The 19659-nt window shown below is 39.5% G+C and overlaps 1 protein-coding gene across 2 annotated transcripts in view; it reads right to left on the bottom strand.

Moving 5' to 3' along the window:
• The window catches only part of LOC126187521 (ER membrane protein complex subunit 1), a 118537-nt gene that overhangs the window by 86702 nt on the left and 12176 nt on the right, over positions 1-19659 (bottom strand). For both annotated transcript variants that reach the window (XM_049928661.1, XM_049928670.1), the window contains exons 2-4: positions 9696-9811; positions 9424-9607; positions 3163-3318 (exon numbers count right to left, since the gene is read on the bottom strand). In XM_049928661.1, the coding sequence (XP_049784618.1) occupies positions 3163-3318; positions 9424-9607; positions 9696-9811 (456 nt within the window). The remainder of the gene's footprint in view (positions 1-3162; positions 3319-9423; positions 9608-9695; positions 9812-19659) is intronic.

Here is a 19659-nt window from a genome sequence, read left to right as displayed (position 1 = left end):
CATGAGACAAATTTTTCTCGTTAGCACCTGGCTGCTTGCTGCTACTGCTGATACAGCTAGTAGCCACATTCAACTAGCCAGAAGCAGGCGAAGGTACAGCTCATACATGAGTCAACTGCGCATGCCATGAGCCCGCTTGCAATTGCTCAATCGAACCTAATGAAAACAGCTGTGATGTCACGCTCGTAGAAAGCAGTTTATTGTTACAAAGTACTGCATAGTCTTTGCCCTAAGGCCTTTGACATATTTTTGCTGTTTGCAAATGCTTGTGCAAGCACGATGTTTTGTTGTTGTAAATGGCGCATTTCCTTTCCAACGAAAGATTGTTTTCCCTTGTTTATGTTTTACTGCTGCAGTATTATTCTCAAGTAGCAGAATACAGTAACATCCTTTGCTAGAGTATCAGTTCTTACCAGTCAAAATTACAAAAGTTTAACTGAAAACTAAAACAAGGAAAAACTCCCAGAATTCCGAAAAATTTCTGGGTTTTTCCTGGGTCGTATACACCCTGTTTGTCCATATAAGGAGCAACCTTCGACATCGTCCAGAATACGAAACCGTTGTTTAGATACTATTGCCACTCCCTTTGAAGTGTCTATCTCCTTAATATTGTCCATGTTCTTGAGGTTAATGCAAATATTTGATGTAGACCAATTGTATGTGCATGCTATATCAGCAACGAAGGTTATTAAAATCTGCACACGAAAAAAACTGTGATCACAAGTTAAAAAAAAAGTGAGATCACAAGCTGCACTAAGATGGTAGCAGAAAGAGTGCTAATCCCAGACTGCAGAACATACTAAATATGCCGCTGCCAATAATGAAAGGTGTTCATACAGTAGAACATTTCCCCCTCCGCACACAAATGGCTGATGACGTCACATTAAATCATCGTCACTCATTATGCGAAACATCGCTAGTTAAGTGAGTCATTTTTTTACAATTTGTTTAGCTCGTTATGGGATTTGCTCATTATGGGAGGTTCCACTGTATAAGGTTTACTTCACTGAATAGTTCAAGCATTATCCTTGCACATAAACAGCAAATTTACTAGCTTACATATTATTTTATAGAGTAAAAATGACGACACAGCAAATATTACGAGTACTTCAAGGCTTTACAAAATTGTGTACTGTCTTCCATAGATTTTAGATTTGATGGGAGCTTATTGAATAGCTAGAGGCCAATGCGGAATGCTCCCTTTTGACAAGAGTTGTGTTAGTATGCAGGTTTGAGTTTCTTCTGGTATTATGTTTGTAAATCACTGTTCTTCTTAGGTCAGCATTTGATTGGCATTACGCATTTATTTTTCTTTCCTTAAGAATTTTAAAGTATCAAGAACATATAAGCAAGGCAGTGTTAGGATTTACAGCTTCCTGAAAATGGGTCTTCAAGAGTCTCTAGTTTACCTTCCATTAACGAGCCTCGTGACTCTTGTCAAGGGCAGCTGTAGAATTTCCCCAGAATATCACATATCTGATGTGTAGTAGCGAGCCAGTGGGTGTGTTGGACCTTCCATCGACCAACGGACCCCCTTTGAAGATGTCTCCCGCAGTCGGAGACTAAACGTTGGGAATTAAGACAAAATTCATCAAACGACCACGGCATAACAGCCCGGATAATTATAATGGACATGATATTTCCGGCCGTGAAAGTCTACATTTTAGAATCAGTTTTTGTATAACTTTTTACATAATTTTTTCAAATACTGTAGAGAAAGAGGATGAAATTGTGATAAGCATAGAGTTGTTCATGTCTTTACTATCTGCTTTTTTGAAAATAGGAATTACTTTCAACATTTTCAGTGACTCTGGGAGTATAACTGCCTGGAAAGAAGTCACAGAGGTGAGTTTGTGGTTCAGCAACAGTGTGTGTTCATTTCCTGACAACAGTTGCCAGAACTCCATCAATGGCAATCGAATAAGAATTTTTCATTGCTCTGAGGGTTTTTTCATCATCATCATCATCATCATCTTTAGTGACTATAGTAGGCCTAATGAAAATTGATACAGTGCATGTATGATTTTTCTGGTTTACTGGTTGATATTTTTAATCAGTCCATCAGCTATTTCTTATCTAGCCTCTCCATAAAGACTTACAAAATGGCCATTGTCATACTGGCTGGCTGGGTGCTTATTTGTAAGCAGAGCATTTCCATTACTTCAGACATTTTTTTGCTGGTCAATGCTAGCTGTCATTTAATTGTATCAGACTAGCCACTGCAAAGAGAGAACTTTATTGAACTTACTGGGCAATTGTTAATCCTCATCCTCTTTATGGTGGTGTTTTGTTGGTTGGTTCATGACAGGCATCACCATCAACCAGCTGTTCACTTGAATGAATAGCCACCAGCAAACTGTGCCCAAGAACAGAATTGATCACCCAGTGGCAGAACACGCTGCTGAGCACAAAATGTTTGACTTTAATAGCTGCTTCACAACCTGTGCCATATGGATCCTTCCCACAACACCAGCTTCTACGAATCAGATAGAGGGGAGTTGTCATTACAACACAAACTTTAATCAAGTAATACTCCTGGCAGGAATCTCCAATAGCCCACCTCCACCTGTGGTCCAGGACCTGAACTTCATTTCATCCTGCATCCATACCTTCTTACCTCTTCCTCTGTTCTCTCTCACCCTCCCAGCCCACTTCTCCACTTCATGATGTGCTGTGCACAACGTCCTTTGCCAGCAGCCTGAACGAGCTCACCTGTGCCTTCCCCAACTATCACTCTACTCCCCACCTCCTCCATTTATGCACTTCACTCAATACAACCCCTCACACCAGTCAAACTGCCCCCTAAATTGACAAAATGTTGTCAGACTTAACAATGTAGCCATACAGGTGTGTGTGTGTGTGTGTGTGTGTGTGTGTGTGTGTGAGTGAGTGAGTGAGTGAGTGAGAGAGAGAGAGAGAGAGAGAGAGAGATGCTCTCTAGCCCTGTCGAAGTATTTTTCAAAATGATAGATGCATTCTGTCTTGGTTTTTGTGACTATCAATGACTCACTGCCTCTACTCCTAGAATTCTTTACATTCCAATATATTAGGTATTAAAATTGCCAAGAAATGTACCGGAACAAAAGGGTGTATTTTACAGTTATCAAATGAAAAATATGTTGCATCTGAACGAGAAAAATGGTTGATATACATTATTCTTACCTAGAGTCGTCCCCAAGCCATGGTGATTGAAGTTTACTACCACCAAACTTTGCCCCTGTTACAAGTTTGAACACTGTTACTGTTACTTGTTTTTGAGCCTCTGGTTCCACATGGTATAGATTCCCAGAGTTTACAAACCATTTGCTAACTTTTAATCTGAAACCATCAAAAATATATTTCTGAAATAATGTTGTCATTCTGGTAATGATAAAAGTACCACTATTCAATAAAAATCACAAGCTCAGTTAAACTGACTGACTGACTGGCATTCGCTAATGCTATACAAATGCCGGCAGCTGTGGCAAAGCTGGAAAAACTTTTAGACTATTAAAAATGTAGAATTATATACAACATATGAAGAGACAGAATTGTTGATATGAAACGAAGCACAACAACACAGTCTGTAAAAAACAAATAAATAACAATTAACAGTGTAGAAATTTAAATATACTGCAGACACTTTAATGTGGCCATATTGGGTGGGGTTTTTTGGACTGTGGTTGCATAAGAAACCAGCAGTGATCTGGCATGTACTACCTCATCTACGACAGTGTCAACATCAGGTGGAAACTGTGTGGTAGCTGTAAATGAATGCTTTGAGCACTATGCTTTGCTTTGAATTGTGCGTTGCCTGTTGTTATCTTTTCTTATTTTGAAGTGACTGAAGAGACTTGGTCTATCATAGGATTTGAGCATGGATCATAACACAAGAAAGGATCGGCATTCTCTATGACCATAATGACAGTTCTGCTTTAGCAGAACAACAAAACTTGAGTGTAAACTGCCAGTTCTGAGGGAACAAGGCTGAACTTGTTTCCCTGCACCTCTTCTCTCCTCACTGTGGTACACATTCTTGTTTGTTTACTATCATGGTGACTGCCACATTACAGTGTCTGCACTGTACAAAGGGAATAAATTACAACAGGGCCACCAGTAATAGCATTACAGAAAAGGGAAAGGGAGTTGGGAACAGTTTATCAAATATAAAATATATACAACAAAAATTGCACTTCAAATAACGTAAAACTCATCTACTGCTATGAACTACAAAGACTGTATGCCACCAAATGAAACCCACTCAACATGAAACATTACTGCAGATCATGGTAGGATGTGGAGAGGTCAGAGGGAAAATCAAATATCCTAAAAAGATTAGCAGAAAACAAGAAATTTTATATGAATATTGAAATAAATCATCTTCTAATATAAAAATTATCTGTGCTTCTACAAAAATAATACAACAGCAGCATTGGTTTAAAGAAGTATAGATTGTCATATCTGCAGAAGAATAAGCTGCCAGATCACTCCGAATGAAAAAAGTTTTGGGAAAGGAAAAAATTGTTGACTGCCAAGATTTTAACTTCTTCATCATAGACACTGTTACATAAAGTTTCATTTTAGTGCTCTAATGTGGGTGTAAACTATGTGAATAAATAAATAAATAAATAAATAAAGGCACTGGAGAAAACATTTCAGAGGGGTCTTGAAAACATAGAAAAAAAGAAGACATAAATTAATTATCTAAAGAACAAACAGGGGGAAATGGTAGAAATAAATACAAAACAAGAAACAGAAAACAAAGACTAGATTACAGTTTGATTATGAATGAGTCAATAAGGGGAAAGCTGCATTTCAACAACACTAAAAATTCAACTATTTGAGATTTATGAAGAGGGTTAGTTCCTCTTAGGAACTGCTTTAACAAATGCTCAATATTCTGCAATCCCTTCCTTGTCAATGAAGAAAAGAGGGTTTTACTGTCAAGATCAAGTGGACAAAGGACCTGAGAAAGCTTTTTTAAGGGGGGTAGGACGTCAAATGGGCCAACTTAGAGCAGGAGAGGCACCACAGGACATTTTATTTTCTACGTATATACTTTTACAAATAAAGTCATAAAACTTTGTCTGCATGACCAGGAAGGATTCAGGATTCACACTCATAGCAGTGGAAGTGCAAAAACATAACAAAATAAATTTTTTTTAGATATGAAATTTCATCATTTTTTTCACTTACTGTTGGCTGAGTTTGTTGCTATAGGTACATTTTTCTTCACAAGTAAGAGAGCTTCTTTGATGAATTTTGCACAGCATACAAACCATACTTACAGATGTATGAAATTCTAGAATTTTCCAAATCTATTAAAAACTGTGGTAAAAATTGAGATAATTAACTACAAAATTTGATTTTTTTCTAAATATAAAGTTTAAAACGTAACAGCTTATTCATTTTTTCATAAATTAAATAGATTCTAGAGTTTCAGACACCTGTAAGTATGGTTTGTATGCTGTACAAAATTCATTGAACAGTCTCTCTTACTTACGAAGAAAAGTGTACCTATAGCAACAAATGCAGCCAATAGTAAGTGAAAAAATAATAAAATTTCACATGTAAAAAAAATTATTTTGTTATGTTTTTGAACTTCCGCTGCTACGAGTGTGAATCCTGAACCCTTCCTGGTCATGCTGACAAAGTTTTATGAATTTACTTGTAAAAGTATAGACAGTGGAAATTAAAATGTCCTGTGGTGCCCCTCCAGCTCCAAGTCGGCCCGTTTGACATCCTACCCGCCTTAAGGAAGCAAAATTTATAATATTTCTTTTCCACGAAATTATACATAGAGACAGATGTTAATTTTTTGAGACATGAATGTCAAATATAAATGCATCCTGATCAAGATGCCATAAAAAAACTGAGCTGCAAGTGTAGTTCAATAAAGAACATGAAGCTGAAAGGCCACTGTGTTATTGCAAGTCAGTGTTCCACCACATCCAGGCCGTTTGATCAAAAATCTGGAGAACATTAACTGACTTCCTTTTATGTAACAACACTGGCATATTTGTACAGATTGTTTGTGCTAATTATCAACTACACAACAGCTGGTCTTCTTACAAACTAATAACAGTCACTGATGAATGTTTATATGTTAATCACAAACTTTGGATTAATACCCCAAGTTTCTCAATATTTTAAAAATGAAAGCCAAATTTAAATTCAAAACCAGAATATTAGCCCCTAGACCATGCTCTATGAAGTGGACTCTGGCAGGCTTGTTGCCTAGCCACGTGTGCTCTCCAAACTGTGTCTACGCTGTCTGGTGGCACTGCATTGTGTATTCTCCAAACTGTGCTTGCTCCCACACTTGGCAACATTTGGAAGGATCTACAAAATGTATTTAAAGTTTTATATCAACTGCAAGAGTCACAATGCCTGCTGTAAGCATCATCTATCAGATATTACTGGTGTGTCTGTTGTTTGGAGAAGACGGTGATCATCAGGACTTTGATGACAGTGATACAGAAACATCAAGAGGCAAAGGAGGTGTTGAAAAAGTGCTGACAGCTGTTCAACAACATGGTCTGTTAACTGTCATGCAGGTCAGAGTAAATATGCATTTACAGAGAGATCATGTGTAAGAATTCATTTTTCATGTCTTCCAAATCACTGGCATTTTCACATCCTTTTTTGATAACAGGTTGTTAACAATGATAATTAATGAAACAAACACATATGCTGAGCAGTTTATAAGTTCATATGTGTATACACTAAAACAATGATCATAGGTGCACAACCAACAACTGAGAATTGTATTCTTCGACCACAAAGAAAATGGATAGGATGTGACAGTTACTTTTGAGATAAAAAATGTTTGTAAAATAACTTATACAGAAAAAAAGACAATGAGTCAATAGTAGCGTTTACAACAATACAAGGTGTGATCAAAAAGTAATGTGAATATTTCTTTTTCTTAAAGAATCTTTATTTTTTCATCAGCATCAACTTTGTCCCCTTCAAAGTAACTCCATCAGATTTAATAGACTTGTTCCAAAGCTTTTTCAACTCTTTGAAGCACTTCTGGAACTCACTTTTGATTATGGTGTACAGCTCCTTCAGTGATTCTGTTTTTATCTCATCAATGGTGGATAAACAACATATATTCATGGTTCTCTTCAGCCTCAGGAATAGAAAGAAGTTGCAGGGTCTGGCGAATACAGTGGCTGAGGCAACATAACGGTTTTGCTTTTTGCTAAAAAATCATGAACAAGCATTGAGGTGTGATGCAATTTTCATGAGCAGTTTTGCCACAATTCTTGTCATTTTCTTCAGATTGCTTTACACAAATGGTACATAAATTCCACGTAGTATTCCTTATCGACTATACACCAATAAGGCAGAAACTCATGACGCACTATCCCATTGTAATAGAAGAAAACTGTGAGGAGAACCTTCACATGTGACCGAACTTGAAGTTTTCAGTCCTGGCTCTTCTGGCAGTTTCCATTTGGCCTTGGTTTTTATGTCAAAGCCATAAATTGTCACCTGCTATAACATTCTTTAGAATGTTCTGGATTATTGTTGACTTCATCCAGCAATTCCTGTGCGATTTCTAAGTGACATCATTTTTGGTCAAAATTCAACTATTTGGAACAAACTTTGCTGCTACACATTTCATGCAAAATAATAATAATAATTTGCTTGTCATGAGCCAAAGGATATGCCGACATCATCAGTCTCTCTGACGGAGATTCTGTGGTTTCCAGAACCATTTTCTTTATTTTTCCACACTGTTGACAATAATTGATGTGCTAGAGCATCCAGGATAGTCATCATCTTCAATGTCTTCTCAACGTAAACTCTTTTAGATCTGCCAAAAGCTACAGTCAACATTTACAATGTGGTGCTGCACTTTATTAAATTCTTCAAACAAAATTTAATGTGAATTCTTTGATCCATCTTTTTCAAAAGTAAAATTTCGCTGAGCACTTAAAAACACACACAATCTTTTCAACTGTCAACAATAAACTAAATAGTCCAAGCATCTGAAAATGTAAATATATAACTGGGGCACATGTACCAGCAAGGGAAAAAAAAAAAAAAAAAAAAAAAAAAAAAAAAAAAAAAAAAAAGAGAGAGAAAGAAAATCCCATTACTTTTTGATCACACCTCATAAGTGCGTGTTAAGATAAAATTAAACAATGGAAAATCCAGGACAGAATAATGACACAATATTCCGAAATGGATAGATTGCTACTCACCTTATAGTGGAGAGGTTAAGTCACAGACAGGCAGAACAAAAAGACAGCTAAGCAAGTGGGATTTTGGCGAAAAGGTCTTCTAAAGTAGACAGCGCATGCCCACACACACACACACACACACACACACACACACACACACACACACGGCCACTGTCTCTGGCTGCCAAAGCTGGACCACGAGCAATTGTGCTTGATGGGAAAAGCATTCTGGATGGTGGGGGTAAGGAGGCAGCTGGGGAAGGGAGGGGGATAGCAGGGTAGGGGTTGGGGGCAGTAAAGTGCTGCTTGTGGAAGCATACAGAGACGTGATGGAGACAAGGTAAGGCAGCTAGGTGCCTCCCGACTGCGACTGCGACTGCACCTAGCTGCCCTGCCCTGTTCCCACCAGTCACTGTACGCTCTCACAAGCAGGACTCTATTGTTCTCCAGCGCTATCCTTCCCCCTCCCTGACCCACCCTCTTCCTTACACCACCACCCAGAATGCTTTTCCTATCATCAAGCACAGTTGCTCGTGGTCCAGCTTTGGCAGACAGAGATAGTGGTCGCGCGCGCGTGTGTGTGTGTGTGTGTGTGTGTGTGTGTGTGTGTGTGTTGTCTACTTTATTAGTCTACATTATAACACATGCTCATAGGCTTCATACTCTACATTTTGCTTCCAAGGTGGACTGCTCAAGGTGGCAAAGCAATGGAGATGTGTGATGATCCTCCATTCAAGTCATGGCAGTAAAATTTCTGTTTAACAACAAGAATTCAGCTGCTGAGATGGGAAGAGCAAATAGTCACCTAATGGTGACCAACATTTAGAATGTTTATTTTAACTTTAGCAGCTCTATTTGCCCCCCCCCCCTTTTTTTCTTGAGAAGCGCAGCAGTTTTGTTAGTGACACACCCCAATCCTTCCAAACATAATAATAATAATAAGAAAAATACTACTATGTTTAACATGCACACAGTGTCTTCATTTTCATTATTATGTAACTGAACAACTGACAGATAAGATAGAACCTGTATCATCCATTAACAATAATTACTTGAAAGAAATCATATCAAATTTTTTTTCAGTACTGACGATGATAATGTTCACCTTTATCATTTGTCACATGATCTCCATCAAATCCAAGTTTTCCATTTTAATGGTTATGCAGCTTAAGATGTGATATGACGTGAACAACAACACTAACAAAATATTTTCATTACAAATAGTGCCCACAGGAGAAACTGTCACTACCTGTCCAGAGAGAGTTGCAAAGGTAATGGCCATTCCCACAGGAGGTAACCAGCATTTTGATCCCAGCCTCTTAAAGTCAAAACCTTGTCTCCACTTACTGTCACCACAGCAGACCCATCCACACCCAAAAAGTGGATATCACCTTGTCCACCCTTCTCCAGAACTTGTCGCCATAAAATTTGACCTAAAAAAAGGACCAATGTATATTAATGTACTAAAAAGCACATTTACCACTGATTATAGTTTATCATGACACACGTAAGTGAACAAACCTGATTTTGAGTTCAATGCAGCAACAACATTTTCCTCTGTAGCTACAAATATTCTCCTCAGAGACAAATTCACATCAAATTCTGCAAACTTCAGCTTCCCAACGTATGACTGTTTCCTGCAACATACAATTAGTTGAATGACATAGCACACTGCCTCTTAATCAGCCTGAAGGTGTAAAATACCTAACTGAATCATCATCAATTAATAATGTTATTTCAACTAAAGCTTACTGTCTAAATAATTAGTGACTGCCAAGTCTTATCCTTGACACAAGCGAAAAACTTTCTATAGCTAAGACTAATGTACCTACAACGAGAGTGCTGTGTAAGGGACATGACAACTAAAATCTCTGAACCATGCCCAATTACCTCAAAGATACTGAAGGAAGAGAAAAATAGTCAAATAATACACAACATTCAATACTGGTACAACTAATCTTTAGGGAGAAACACTAGGAATTTGGAATGTATCACAACCACTACTTTTTCTCTCACGCACGCAGACCTATTACTGCAAGCTGCAGCACTTTCCATTCCTTCCCTTTCTCCAACTTTTTTTTCTGTATGATGAGTTTCTGCTGATGTTGTCTAATAGTTCTTCTCAATCACTTGACCTTACACCCAGTCGTTATTGATTCTGAAGCATAATTCATTATGCAGACCATAACCATCAAACGACTCAGTCTATTTCTTTTATTACTCATGACTGTCCTTAATTACTAGCTTTTCTCATTTTTTCCATTTTTTATACCTTTCTATTCCTTGTGTTTCCAGTCTGGTCCACATATACTTTTATATCTTCCTCTGGAGCCACAGGGTTTCTGAATGCTGCTCTATGCAGCGTCGATGGTGAGCCATGATATCTTTCTTACCTTCTTATCCAAAAACTGACCACCTCTAAAACTGAGTGATCAGCACACCAGAATGCCAAGTGAGGGGCCCAGATTCAAATCACGGCATGGTCAGAGATTTACTCCTCTTGGGGACTGGGTGTTGCGTTGTCTTCATCATCACTTCATCTTCATTTAAACATACGTTGCCCAAGTGGCCTTAACTAAAAACACTTGCACCAGATGACCAGCATCCCCGATGGGAGGCCACAGCCACATGCCCATTTCATTTCATCCAAAAACTCACAAAATTCATTTTGTACATAGAAAAATTTACAACTACTATTCCGGTTTTCACTTTTTCTTCTACATTTACATTTATATTCTGCAAACCACCATGAGGTGCCATGCAGAGGGTATGTCCCATTGTATCAGTTATTAGGGTTTCTTCCTGTTCCACACATGTCTGGAATGCAGGAAGAATTGCTGCCTGAATGCCTATGGGCATGCAGTAATTATTCTGATCTCATCCTCATGATCTCTATGTGAGTGATATAGAGGACATTGTAGTATATTCCTGGAATTATCATTTAAAGCTGGTTCCTGCAACTTTATCTCAGGATAGTTTATCTCTGTCTTCAAGAGTCTGCCAGTTCAGTTCATTCAGTAGGTCTATGACTCTCTCCCACAGATTAAGCAAACCTTTGACCATTCGTGCAGCCCTTCTCTGTATAGTTCAAAATCCCGTTATTCCTATCTGGCATGGGCTCCGCACACTTGAGCAATATTCTAAAACTGGTTGCATGAGTAATTTGTACGCAATCTCCTTTGTAGGTCGATTGCACTTCTCCAGTATTCTACCAATAAACTGAAGTTTACCACTTGCTTTACCATGACAGAGCCTATGTGATCATTCCATTTCATACCCCTACCAAGTGTTACATGCCGACATTTGTACCAATTGGCCGATTACAACAGTGACTCATTGATATTGTAGTCATACAATGCTATGTTTTTACCTTTTGTGAGGTGCAAAGTTTTGCATTTTTGAACATTTAGACTGAGTTTCCAATATCTGCACTGCTTTGAAATCTTATCAAGATCTCACTGAATATTTATGCAGCTTCTTTCAGATAGTACTTCATTACAGATAGCTATATCATGTGCAGAAAGCCTGGTTTTACTATTAATAGTGTCTGCAAGCTCATTAATATGCATGAACAGCAAGGGTCCCAATGCACTTCCCTAGTGCATGCCCGAAATTACTTCTATATCTGAAGATGACTGTCCATCCAAATCATCTTCACGTCTCATAACTATTTGTTTTGCACTCTAATACTTACACTTGTTGTCCTCCTACACATTTTACCTTCAAATTAAAACACTTATTTTCTCAGTTACCATTGTTCTTGGCTTTTTTACATTTATTTTCATAACACATTGTTCACGGCTGTTCTTCAATTCCTCCCTACTGGTACCAATTTTCTTCTCACCTTCAGATAAAAATGCTCTATCATCAGAAAACCATCTATTGCTATTCTCCCTTCATTTTAAAGACAGTTATTTATTGTTTCATCCAGATAAATGTTCAACAATGTCTTTGATTCACACTTCAGCCAATTCCCTCTTATTTCTTTTACAATTTCAGCCTCCAAGCAAACAAATTCTGCAGCTGTGCCACTAGCAAAAAAACTAACCTGAATTACAATGAAGCTAGTTCCTAAGAGGTCAAGACACTAACAGCTCAGATAATTTTCAGAAAAGCTGTTGGATTCACACAGAAACCATTGATACGTTGGTGGAACACGTACTGCATGAAATTTAGGCAAAGATAATTCTTGGCAAACTATACTTTTTTCACTATTAATTAATATTCTTCCAATTACAGGAACGTTTTCTTAAAGAAGAGGCAAAGAGAAAAGTAACTCATCATCTAAGAGGTAACAGTGCTTATTTAATGTTGTGTGTCACTTCATCACATATTTATGTCTTTGAATCTTGGCATAAAGCTAATTTCTACTGTAAGTTCAACAATAATTTTGTAATATACTCAAAATAAAAATCACTGGCTTCAGTGCCAAAGGTGACGAAAAATGGTGAATTCCAAGGCTCTCCTTAGAGCAATTTTTCATTAGCCAAATTGAACATTAACAGACAAGTACTAAAGATGAATCTTTTGAGACAAAGCTCTTGTATTGCTCGACTGATTAAAACAACAGTTTTCAAGGTTTATTTCCACACTTATGCAGAAAGATTTAACGCCTTTTATTGAAGTCACAAGTTTCAGCAATAAGATCAGAATTCTTAGCAATAAAAAGAACAAACTTGTGTCAATACTGTAGGGCACTTAGCAGGTTGGTAGTAAGTTTTACACCCCAGGGTAGTACCCCCAAAGGACACTAAAAATTTGTCCAAGTTCTACCTTCACAGCTCCTAGAAGCCAAACCGCCTGTGATCTTTAGACTGCCAGCTAGACAGAAATGCTGAGCGATTTACGGTAGACATAAAGACATGATTGAAGCCGAGAGATACCGTCCCACTAGTGACAAAGCAGAATGTTGTAAGAAGACATAGATACAATGCAACAATAACCCTTCATGTGCCAAACCATTAGAAAAGAGTGTGTGAAAGGTGAAGTTGGGAAAGTCTGAAGTCACTAGGAGAGCTGACAGAGAAAGAAAATCATGACACGATGTCATACCCATCCTCACCTCCGTAGGGTGCACAGAAAGTGCCAGCAAAAATACCCCACCCTTCTTAACAAATGTCCAATTACTGAGTGCTAATTGCAGACTGCTCAGAGTGTAGTCTCAGCCCTTGAGTCAGTTGCAGCTACCCAGTGATAAGGGGGGCTATGGAGGTTGATCCTCAGCACAACTAGCTGTCTTTGATCATCTATGGAGCCACGAGTCCAGCTGAAAGGTTGCTGCCTGCTGCAGGGCCAACTTCCGAGGCGACATTGATGGAGTGTGGAGGCTGCCATAACCCTGCAGGTATACCGGTGCTGCTCATTCTGTTTTTGACGCTGACACTGATGCTGCCAACTCCTGTCTCCTAAATGGGGGCTGAAGCTGATCCCTGCAAGCCAGTGAGCACTTCATGCGGATCTGGAGGCATGACTCCTGAGTGCAAATCTTCGAAGTCAATGAGAGCACTTTGGAATCAATACACAGAGCCGGAGGCCACTGGTGTCCACGGGTTGACGGCTGCTACATAACATAACAGCTGCAACCCAATGCTTCGCTGTATGGGCGGAACTGCAAGCTGAGTGCATACTGACCCTCTTTTGCTGATAAGGGCGCTGCTCTGCCGCCAACGCTGTGGCTTGGTGCTTTGGAAGACAATACTGTACTATTGCTTAATAAATGTGGCGTTGCCAATTATGTTTTCCTGATGCTCTTGACCATAGCTAGGTCCTCATCACTGAATCCCACACAGCTCTCTCCTGATGACAGTAGGTGTCTGGCGCCAGACTCATAATAGGAATATGTTTTGTAACAACAAAAATGACAATTATATAAGAAGAGGAGATTCTGAAAGGGGAAATGGAAGAAATTGGATGGCTTGTGGGAAGAGAGAAAATCCCACATATTTTTCTCTTAAAATGCTTTTTCCAAAATGGCAAATGAGTTGGTTGTATCAACTACACAATAAAAATATTACCAAATGCTTCCAAATGAACACTGTTTTCTTCTGAGTTAAAAGCACTGAAAATTCCTGTAAGTAGCCATCTCCTCATTCTAGAAACCTCTAATGTCTTTACCGGCTATTAAGTTACAACATGAACTGCTAGCATTTATTGCACAAAATTATCTTTAATAATGCAATATATGGTTCCTCTTCTAACCCACAGGATCAATATAGCTCTGAGAGTCTAACAGGTGATGATCTGAAACTTCCTGGCAGATTAAAACTGTGTGCCAGACCGAGACTCGAACTCGGGACCTTTGCCTTTCGCAGGCAAGTGCTCTACCGACTGAGCAACCCAAGCAAGACTCATGCCCCGTCCTCACAGCTCTAATTCTGCCAGTACCTCGTCTCGGTAGAGCACTTGCCCGCGAAAGGCAAAGGTCCCGAGTTTGAGTCTCGGTCCGGCACACAGTTTTAATCTGCCAGGAAGTTTCATATCAGTGCACACTCCACTGTAGAGTGAAAATTTCATTCAAGGTGATGATCTGCTCAGCCTACACCAACATTTACACTGTATAGCACATAGTAGACAGTATTTCCCACTGTACCTCCATCTTTGGGTAAGGCCTGAAATTCGGTTCACATCAAGAGCTGTAACATCATGCTTCATCCAGCTTATGAGCCACGTGGTAGCATGTGGGCAATTTATGAAAGTCATTTCCATACTGGAATAGATCCAAGATGGAATGCCAGAGACTTCGTAGCACTTGATGGTTTGTACTCACTTCACTCATTGAGACGTGGGGACTTAGCAATCTCAACATAAAGGACATATATTGGAATGGTTCTGCAGCCACTCTTAACACCACTGAAGATATTCCCTGATGTCTTAATACACCATATGATTCTGTCCCTTCATCTTGTTCTATGTTTTCCCCATGTTCCTCTCCTCCTCAATTCTCCAGGAAACCACCTTATTTCTTACCTTACGACTCCACTTAAATTTTCAATATCCTTCTGTAGTGCCACATCTCAAATGCCTCAATTCTCTTCTCTCCCAGAATTTCCTATATCAGGGCTGATACTAGTAGACTTCTTTTGGCCAGAAGTGCTCTCTTTACATGTGATAGTCTGCTTTTGATGTCTACCTTGCTCTGTCTGGCATGTTGTTTCCAAAATAATAAACTCCTTCACTCGATATACTTGGTCTCCAATACTGATGTTAAGTTTATCACTAATCTCATTTCTGTTACTTCTCATTGCTTTCATCTTTCTTTGGCTCACTCTCAACCATATTTTGTGCTCAGTAGTCTTTATTTTAACTCCCAAGACCAGTAATTCTTCACTTGCAGAGCAGACAGCAATCTCATCAGTGAATCTTTCAACCCTGTATATTAACCCAACTTCCAAACCTTCCTTTAGTTTCCTTCATTGCTTCTTTGATACATGGGCTGAACAGAAGAAGAGAGACTTCATTCTTGCTTTACACTCTTTTCTCTTGGTCTTCCATTCTTCGCATTTCCTCTTGGTCCCACACTTGTTGCTAGCCCTAATACCCCCACAGTGGATTGTTTGTATCAGTCATATTCAGGTGTCTAAGGTATCCTGATCTGTACACTTTATACTACATCTCAGAAGGGACTTTTTGAGTGTTAAATAATATTAGAGCAAATAAGCTCTCTCTGCTGTCCAAGATTTGTGACTGACACACTTTCAGATAGCACAGGCCTCGAGCAATCTTTGTCTCCCTTCACTCAAACGAGGTAACAAACACAGCTCACCCAATGTAATTGTCAAAAACCTCACTAAGTTATTCACAACTGTCAAAGCTAGTGTTGGTGAAATATAAGTGTCCCTTAAACATTGAAAATAAAAAAAATATGTTTCCTTCTAGTGAAAATTTGAAACCAAAAATACCATCCACCCCTCCAACTTCATCTGCTGCACCTTGTGTGTTCCTGTTGGAGTAGTAGCATCCACCAAGGCCATCCACGAACACACAGGTCAGAATTGGTTACCGTAATCATAGGTATCACGCTGTTCGCAGTGATAGGAAAAACAGTGAATTTTAAAAGACAATTCATCAGGAGACACCAATCCCCTGTTTTAACCTTGCTATTATTAAGATGACTGATGTATCAGCATAATTTTAAATTTGTCTTCAAAGTAAAAAATGGACAGTTGTGCAGGAAAGACCTGTCATCATCTGCCATATGGTGTCATCTCGATGCCAAGTAAGGAGGTGGCTCTCCCAGCTGTTGTCTGTTTTCCAGACCTTGGAGAAACAACTTATAATTTGAATAGATCCCAGATTGGTCTCAAGAGGCTGAGTATACCCCATCCCAGTCCTCCCAATAAGAAATAATCCCTGGCTGTATCAGAAATTGAATCCAGGTTCTTATTATATGGCACTCAGGTACATTGACAGTTCCACAATGGAGTCCGATCAGATTATGATATAGTGATTATTTTATTTTTAGACAAAAGTTTATAGTTTCAGCCCCAGAGGAAACTATAATAAGATCATAGTGGTTGTGAAATGAAATATAAACAGTTGATTAAAACAGATTTTCTCAAAAATTGTATGTATATTCTTAACCTTATAAGCAACAGTTTCTTCCATTTGAGTAATTGACAAGAGATTCATCATGGTCATGTTATTGATTTGACTGCCCACAGCTTCTAGTTTGCTACTTCTAATCTCTTGTAAAATCACATGATCCTTTTACTCGACAATGTGCTGAAGCTCACATAACATCTATTTCTCCTTACACATATTGGCTGCTTCATCTGCTGCATTGTGTACTCCACCGCAAAGCAAAATGTCATCTTGAGTTTATATCTGTTGTATTGTATCTGCCAAATTGTGAACAATTTTTTCACATTATGTAAATCTGCAGGATTACTCTCAGGATATGGGGAGAGCCAAAGCAGATAAGAAGTTTTCAACTACGATGTTGTCTCGCCCATTCTGATGCATTAATGACTGTGTATTTTTTTTTGACAGTTAGCTAGTTATTCAGTAAAGTAATATCTGAAGAGATAGTCAGGAAAAATTGTGGATTAGCTGAGGATATCAACCTGTTTACGCTAATTACCATACAAAACAATAAAATTGTGCAACACCTGCCTGTTCGTGAGCAAGAGGAACAACACATTACAAATTCCAGTACCCCAGTAGCTAGAAACAACTAAAATTTATTAAGTTAAATGGACATATTACAACAGCACAGTTCCTTGGGACACGAGTTGGCACTAACTCGTCCATGCTGAAAAGCCAATCACTAAGGGTATGCTAGAATGTTCTTACATAGACAACATATGTGAGGCTGTGGCTGGCAGTGTGCAGTAGGTGCATGAGGATAGGTGAAGTCCAAGAGGCCATGATCAGATGTACTAGTAGTGTGCTCAAGTATGGGCAAATTGCTTAAGGTTGGAGTTGGCAGTGCTCAATAATGGATGTAGGCCGAAGCCTCTGTAGTTGAAGTTGGCAGTCATCAGTAGATGCTTAAGGATGGATGAAGTGTGCGAACACTTTGGCGAGATACTCCTCGCTGGCTCAGCGATGTGAACTCCCAAATGTTGAGCTGCTAGGAGCAGTGGGCATAATCCTGGAGTGTGAACTGGCTGCACAGTGGTTTGGCAGCAACCTAAATACCTGTCTGGCAGAACACCATTTGCAGCGATGCTTATGCCTCTGGTGGTAAGGCTGGCATAACAAAGTACCGTGGTCGCTGCTGGAGGTTTGGTTGAAACCAACCTGTTTATTTTAGTTGATGTAATATTGTTTTCATTTGGTCTCTGGAAGTAGTCACATTAGTGGACTGAAGTTTTGGCAACCCCCAGTACATGACTGTAGGACTGGTGGCTGAGTCACTGGAGGGTACAGCAGCACCCTTCAAGTTGAAGAAAAAGATTACCTAAAAACCTAGCCTGGAACAAAAGATTTCTTGTTCCCTAGTAAGTTTCCAATCACTCTGTGCCTCTGAAGTATTCACAGCAACAGTTTATTCAATTCCTTGATCATTATCTTGAGGTCTGATAGATCCAGTTTCTACAAAACATTCCTTAGAAAAGATTTCAAAAGGCTTGGTTGTACAACAGTGATTTCTGAACACATGCCCATAATCTGAGGTTGAGAGCAGATTACATCGTAGTGATTATGGCAATGCTAGTACTTCCTAGCTTGGCTTGCCATGAAGAGGTACTGCTGTGTTTGGATCAGTGGTTCACCAGCCCAGGCCCACACACCTTGGGCTGGTCAATGAGCACCTTTCGACTGTCCAGCAACTTGAGATCACAGGCATCTGCAGAAGAGGGCAGATGGAAGGGGTGGGAGCACTTGCCACCCTGCAGCCTGTCTTCCCAGAAACAGAAAATGGAGTAGAGTTTTTATTCACATACTGAGTAGATGAATATTAATTTTTTGGGATATAAGTCTTTAGTGTCACGTATAAAATTTAGTTCTTATAACATAACGTGCCTCAAAACTGATTAACTCTTTTATATAAAAAAATGTCAATTTTAGTGAGTGTCATTCCCCAAATCAATTTTGCTGTCACATTGCTCGCTAGGCAATCAGTCTTGTCACTCCTGTGGTTTCTCTGTATGATGTGAGGCCCATGGGTAGCCAGTGTAGCTAAAATTGTGTAAAAGAACTCTGTTGGGTCATGAGGGTAGTATAGACTAATAGTCTGCAGATTGTTCACTGGATATTAGAAACTCGTCATGGCAACAGCAACCTGATCTGCTGTGAAGACACTCAATTCCTCCAGTAGAAAAATAGTACAGGAAGTGATTTGACGATTACAGTTAAATGGGTGGATAGTAAACATCTACAGAGATTTCCAGTCCAATTTCAATTCTTTCTTTTGGTGTTTCATTAAATAACGGGCTCTTGCTTACAGCTACACTCCTGGAAATTGAAATAAGAACACCGTGAATTCATTGTCCCAGGAAGGGGAAACTTTATTGACACATTCCTGGGGTCAGATACATCACATGATCACACTGACAGAACCACAGGCACATAGACACAGGCAACAGAGCATGCACAATGTCGGCACTAGTACAGTGTATATCCACCTTTCGCAGCAATGCAGGCTGCTATTCTCCCATGGAGACGATCGTAGAGATGCTGGATGTAGTCCTGTGGAACGGCTTGCCATGCCATTTCCACCTGGCGCCTCAGTTGGACCAGCGTTCGTGCTGGACGTGCAGACCGCGTGAGACGACGCTTCATCCAGTCCCAAACATGCTCAATGGGGGACAGATCCGGAGATCTTGCTGGCCAGGGTAGTTGACTTACACCTTCTAGAGCACGTTGGGTGGCACGGGATACATGCGGACGTGCATTGTCCTGTTGGAACAGCAAGTTCCCTTGCCGGTCTAGGAATGGTAGAACGATGGGTTCGATGCCGGTTTGGATGTACCGTGCACTATTCAGTGTCCCCTCGACGATCACCAGTGGTGTACGGCCAGTGTAGGAGATCGCTCCCCACACC

This window comes from Schistocerca cancellata, chromosome 1 (assembly GCF_023864275.1).
Source record: "Schistocerca cancellata isolate TAMUIC-IGC-003103 chromosome 1, iqSchCanc2.1, whole genome shotgun sequence".
NCBI lineage: Eukaryota > Metazoa > Arthropoda > Insecta > Orthoptera > Acrididae > Schistocerca > Schistocerca cancellata.
The sequence above is the reverse complement of the archived record's forward strand: the minus strand, read 5'-3'. Positions and strand labels throughout refer to the sequence as shown.